Below are 6,214 nucleotides of genomic sequence, written 5' to 3'. Positions count from 1 at the left end.
ATCAGAGGAGTAAGTGACTGATAACCTTACAAAAGCATTGGCTAATGATAAATTTCAAAGTGAAGAAATGCACGAGTTCAAGTTCAACATATTATAGGGAAAAATGTTAAGGTTAATGTGTTGTAGGGGTGAGCAAAAAAATCAAAAAACCGATTAAACCGAGAAAACAAAAAACAATAACTAAAAAAACTTAACCATGAAAAAAAAAACCAATTAGAATATTTTTTAAAAAATTTGGTTCGGTTTGGTTTTGGTTTAATAAGCATGAAATCAAAAAACCAAATCGAACAGATTTAGTTAAGAAATAAATCGAATCGCACCAAAAAACCGAACCGAAAAAACCTATTAGAAAGTCAAAAAAACCCAAAAAAACAATATAATTTTCAGTTTTTAATATAAAATAACCAAACCGAACAGAAACCGAATCAAACCGAACTGAACCGAAACCTGTCGATTGGAACCGGTTTCGGTTGTTTTTGTTTTTTACAAAATTTCAATTTAGTTGATTTTATAGGTAAAAACTGAACCGAACCGAAAATGATCACCCCTAGTATGTTGTAATTAGTTAAGTTTTTGTAACAAGTATTGAACCTTGACTTAGTTAACTTGTGTTAAGTGAAAGTAATTAGAGTTTGATTAAAAGATGAATTAAGATGAACAAATGTAAGGCTAAGATATGTTGATGTTTTGTATATATATGGCTGAATGTTCTGGAGATGTATGAGAGAAAGAAAAGAAAACGAGTGATAAGTTTCTGCAGTGTTTTTTTCTCCCCCTATCCATGTTATTCTGCACAAAATTGGTTACTTTTTTTTCCCCTTAAAGACTCCATTTTTTATGTTGTTTTGACCACACACAAGCTAATGACTTTGCCAACATTTCCCCTTACACTGTGTTGATATGGATGTTGTTTCCATTCCAGCATCAATGGAGTGAAACTCTAGGCTTTTTAGCTTTTAATCAACAACCAGAAAATTTAGTGCCAAATCTGACTTCTGAAGGAACATCAGAAGGGTGCTTTTAAACAACAAGAGATCCAGGGGACTAAAGAGACAAAAGTTTTGACATAGATGAAAAGTTTGCATCATTTCATGAAATATCTTCATGGCCAAAGTTTTACGAATTGCTCTACAGCTTTACCAGTGTTTAAAAATAAAGGGGTAAATGCTCTACAGCTTTTTTTAACAATAACCTGTGACAAAATAAATTAGTTGGCAACCCATTTTTCAAACTCACTAGAAACAGCAATGCTTTTCTTTAGCTTTAAGTCTCATGACCAAGAAAGGATTTATTAGTCAGTAGTACTATGATGAGTCAGAGGCTTTAATAGATGCAGATAGCCTGTTTAGCATGTGACCAGCCAAGAGTCTCACAAGATCCAAACCACCTCCTTGTTGACATAAATTGTGGTAGTAGAGGCTTATCAAAAAGCAATAAATGCTCAACCATGTATTTTTCTAGAAGCATTGTGATCTACCCTGGAAGACAACCCTAGGATATGAGTTTGTCCAAAATCTTGTCACTAATCATCCATGCCTCCATGGACACCAAGAGAACTCTCTTTTCCAATGCCATTGTACTTTTCATGGCTTCCATTCTGTTCGCATCTTGTTGTGGAATTGACATCATAAATCAAACCCACTTCATCTCAGATAGCAAAAATGAATCCCTCATATCCTCCATCGGAAATTTCAAACTAGGCTTCTTTAGTCCAGGCAACTCTCCAAGCCGGTACGTTGGAATATGGTTCAACAAGGTCTCGAAACAAACTGTTGTTTGGGTTGCCAACAGAGAAATTCCACTTAAGAAATCCGCTGGCATTTTCAAGATTGCTGCAGATGGAAATCTGGCTGTTGTTGATAGCAAAGGAAGGACTCCTCTTTGGTCCACAAACATTTCTATGCCAAATGCCAACTCATCTGCCAAGCTCTTACCTTCAGGCAACCTTGTTTTGGTGGTTAAGAACAACTCAGGTAACTCTGAATCCATTGTATGGCAAAGCTTTGATTACCCTACTGATACTATCTTGCCTGGAATGAGATTCGGCTTGAACCGGGAAACTGGTTTAAATCAATTCCTAACTTCATGGAAATCAAGTGATGATCCGGCACCTGGAGATTTCTCATTTGGGCTTAACCCAAATGGTTCACCTCAGTACTTCTTGTATAGGAATCTGACTCCATTTTGGCGAGTTGGACCGTGGAACGGTAGGAGCCTGAGTGGTACACCTGATATATCAACCGGGGTCAAGAGCAATCGTCCAGACTTCAGCAATGAGGCTGGTTTTCTCAACTATAGTTTTGTCAGCAACAAACAAGGAACTTACATCACTTTCTATCTAAGAAACACTTCTGTTTTCTCTTCAATGGTGCTAGAACCTACTGGCATAGTTAAGCGAGTCACATGGCGTGAAGATAGCCAGGATTGGGCTTTGTTTTGGCTTGAACCTGATGGCTCATGTGATGTTTACGCAAACTGTGGCTCTTATTCTATATGCAACTTCAACAACGCGATAAAGTGCTCATGCTTACCAGGATTTGAACCTCTTTCACCTCATGATTGGCATACATGTGTAGAGAAGAGAAAATTCCAATGTGGGAAGGGTGCAGGAGAAGGGTTCTTGAAGATAGCTAATGTGAAGATTCCTGATGCTACCAGGACCCGCGCTTACACGAATTTGAGCTTGAAAGAGTGTGAAATGGAGTGCTTGAGGAGCTGTAATTGCAGTGGATATGCTAGTCTAGATATAAATAATGAGGGACAAGGCTGTTTAGCTTGGTATGGTGAGCTAAATGACATGCAGCAATATACTGATGAGGGACAGGACTTTCATCTGCGAGTGGAGGCAGGGGAGCTTGGTAAGTAGTGCAATTAGTAATCGATGTGCCAAAACTTTGGTCTGATTAAATTTTTCAGCTGACATTAGTTTTTCTATAAGCTGATATGATCATATTTTTCAGCTGCATATGCAAAGAACAGCTCAAAATCCTCCACGGCTACGAATTGGATAGTTAGAGTTATCGTTTTGTTTGCTATTGCGTTGCTGCTTCTTTTTGTATCAATTTACCTTCACTCTCGAAAGAAACGTGCGAGAAAAGGTAAGAAATCCTGAAAACAAGATTCCTAGGTAGGATTCCTTTTCAAGTTGTTGAATTACAGCAGACAAACCACAGTATTAGGCAGCACCATAAAAAGTAATTAACCTCCATCTCTTGCTAATTACACCTATCTGCATCATGAAATTAAGCTCCATCTCCTTGATTTACCACAACTATATATTCTAATAACCAGTTTTTCAGTTAATTCCACAAGTGCTCTTTAATTTTGTCAGGCCATCTAGAGAAGCGAAGGAGATGTGAGTTGCTATCATTGGATCCAGAAAATCGCATGTCAAACTCTGAGGACCTTACGAGCGCCCATGAGTGCGAAGAGAATTTAAATATAACCTTCTATGATCTAGGCACCATCAGAGCTGCAACAGACAATTTTTCTTCTGAAAGAAAACTTGGAGAAGGTGGATTTGGTCCTGTCTACAAGGTAATTTCTCTTTCAATTGGAAAAAGGGAAAGCTCCATTAATTATATTACAATTCACACCATTTCCTCATGGTGCTCTCCAGATGTATGGAACATGAGACAAAGTTTCTAGTAAGTAAACCAGCACTTTATGAATTTCTTTCAGGGAAAGCTATCAAATGGAAAGGAGGTAGCTATTAAAAGGCTATCGAAGAGCTCAGAACAAGGAATAGATGAGTTTAAGAATGAAGTTTTGTTAATTGCAAAACTTCAGCACAGAAATCTTGTCAAACTTCTTGGCTGTTGCATTGAAGCAGAAGAAAAGATGCTGATCTATGAATACATGCCTAACAAAAGCCTGGACTACCTTATTTTTGGTATGTCTCTGAGACTGTCTAGCAGACTAGATATAATTCCTCAAATGCATGTTCTAATGGAAATGATTACGAAAATTTTAAACAGATCAGTCAAGAAAAGCATCTCTGGAATGGGAAAAGCGCTTTGAAATCATAATGGGCATTGCTCGAGGGATCCTATATCTTCATCAGGACTCTAGGTTAAGAATCATCCATAGAGACTTGAAAACAAGCAATGTTCTTCTAGATGAGGAGATGAATGCCAAAATTTCAGATTTCGGGACTGCAAGGATCTTTTGTGGGAACCAAAACCAAGCAAATACAAACAGAGTCGTCGGCACATTGTAAGCACAAGACATCAACGTCTTATGAAGTTATGCCATACATTGTTTCCTAACTGAAGTTCCTTTTATTTGCTGCACTACACAGTGGATACATGTCACCAGAGTATGCTCTGGATGGCCTCTTCTCTGTAAAATCCGACGTCTTCAGTTTTGGAGTCTTACTTCTGGAGATCATTAGTGGTAGGAAGAACATAGGTTTTTTCAAAGAAGATCTGTCCTCAAATTTGATACGATATGTAAGCAGAACTTGAGCTCATTTTTCTATTAAGCAATTATTGTGTCCTGACATATTTTAATCCAAAGTATGGTGAATGATGCAGACATGGAATCTGTGGAAAGATGGAAACGCCTTGGAGATGATGGACTTATCAATCAGGCAATCATGTCCTAGTTCAGAAGTACTGCGGTGCATTCATGTTGGTCTATTGTGTGTGCAAGATTGTGCAGCAAACAGGCCAACAATGTCCGAAATTATTTTCATGTTGAGCACTGACACTACTCTTCCATCTCCAACACAACCTACCTTTTCAATCACGAGAAGTCAGAATGATCCCAGTTTTCCTGCTATAGACACAAGTTCTTCAGTGAATCAGGTGACAATCAGTCTTGTGGATGCTCGATAAGCTCTTCTAATAAAGTTATATGCAGAGCGTGTTAAGGATGTGATTACAGAGAATTCAGCAGTCTTGAGGTCTTGGCTTTCTTTGTTATATGGGATTAAGTGTTTGTGCAAATGGATGTGGAGATTGTTTTTTCCCTTTATTTCTTTCTTTCTTCCTGCTACTGCTTGAAATTGTGAATGGGGCGAAGATTGCTGTATAAATCTGAGAATTGATCTCCTAGATTTTCTAACATAATCAACCATATTAGATAATAATTGTCTATGATCAATCAACCACGATTGATGGTCAACCAGAAATGACCATGATCATCAGTAAAAGCTATTTGATTTTTATTTTTTTCTAGTTAGATTAGAATTTCTTTCCTAGTTAAGTTATAGAGTTTTAATTTGATTTTCCTAGTTAGAAGTTAGACTTTATTTGGTTAAGATTTTTTCCAGATTAGATTTTTCTGATTAGAAGGAGTCGTTATAAGCTCTTATATCTTTAACTTCATATATTAATTTATGAGCAGAGATTAAAATTAATACTATTGACTTCAGAAATTTATTCAAAACCTGCTAGTTACATGGCTCGCCCTTCCCCTCATTGTCAGTTCTCTAGCAGCAAGAAAAAATATGATTGTGAATTCTATATTTGAAACTTATCTTTAATAAAATTAATCAAAGTTTCTATGCGTCAATATATGTCAATATTGTTAGAATGTTATTTTTTTTAACCAAATTCCAAGTAAAAAATTAAAGACATAAATGTAGATTAATACATTTAATCCTATTCCATAAAGAACTATCAAAAGTTTTTTAAGTATTCATATGACAATATTTTCTTATATAAGAAGGGCAATAATTTAAATTTCATTTAAATTGAATAATTTACTACCATAACCTCTCTTTCTCTTGTCAATATATAGTATCTCTACAAAAAAAAAATTTATTTTGTTATAAGCATTCATTTAATAAAAATCAAAAGCAATCAAATAAAGGTTTATGTCTAATTAAACCTTTTCATCTCATTAAATCATGTTGGTCACCCTGGAGGTCTCATGATCCGGCTCCTTGTCATGAGCTTTAAATTAGTTCGTGTGAAAGGTGAATTAATATAACTCAATTGATTTGACGGGTCTAATTATAACCTAGTCAAAATTCAATTTATTTTTGGAATCTAATTTTTGTAAATATCATCATTTTAATTTTTTTTATAAATATTATGACAACTACATTCTAGGTGGACTCTAGTTTTAAGGTGTGGCACAACTGACTTGGTTTACAGAACCAAAACCCGATTTACTTTTGGAATCTAATTTTTGTATAACTAGATCATAGCTCTTACCAAGTTTAATAACCTTGTTTTTTGAAATCTTGTTTTTTTTAACTGAACGA

General features: G+C 35.8%; 1 protein-coding gene across 1 annotated transcript; it reads left to right on the top strand.

Annotated features, from left to right (window-relative positions):
* Window positions 1-1,376: 1,376 nt before the first annotated feature.
* Window positions 1,377-5,072, top strand: LOC112323424 (G-type lectin S-receptor-like serine/threonine-protein kinase At4g27290). Its single transcript, XM_024581635.2, has 7 exons — window positions 1,377-2,858; window positions 2,961-3,098; window positions 3,332-3,537; window positions 3,682-3,892; window positions 3,978-4,215; window positions 4,301-4,451; window positions 4,536-5,072. The coding sequence occupies exons 1-7, from the start codon at window positions 1,499-1,501 to the stop codon at window positions 4,836-4,838; spliced, it is 2,607 nt and encodes an 868-aa protein (XP_024437403.1). The 5' UTR covers window positions 1,377-1,498; the 3' UTR covers window positions 4,839-5,072.
* Window positions 5,073-6,214: the final 1,142 nt, after the last annotated feature.

This window comes from Populus trichocarpa, chromosome 11 (genome assembly GCF_000002775.5).
Source record: "Populus trichocarpa isolate Nisqually-1 chromosome 11, P.trichocarpa_v4.1, whole genome shotgun sequence".
NCBI classification, from domain to species: Eukaryota; Viridiplantae; Streptophyta; class Magnoliopsida; order Malpighiales; family Salicaceae; genus Populus; species Populus trichocarpa.
The sequence above is the reverse complement of the archived record's forward strand: the minus strand, read 5'-3'. Positions and strand labels throughout refer to the sequence as shown.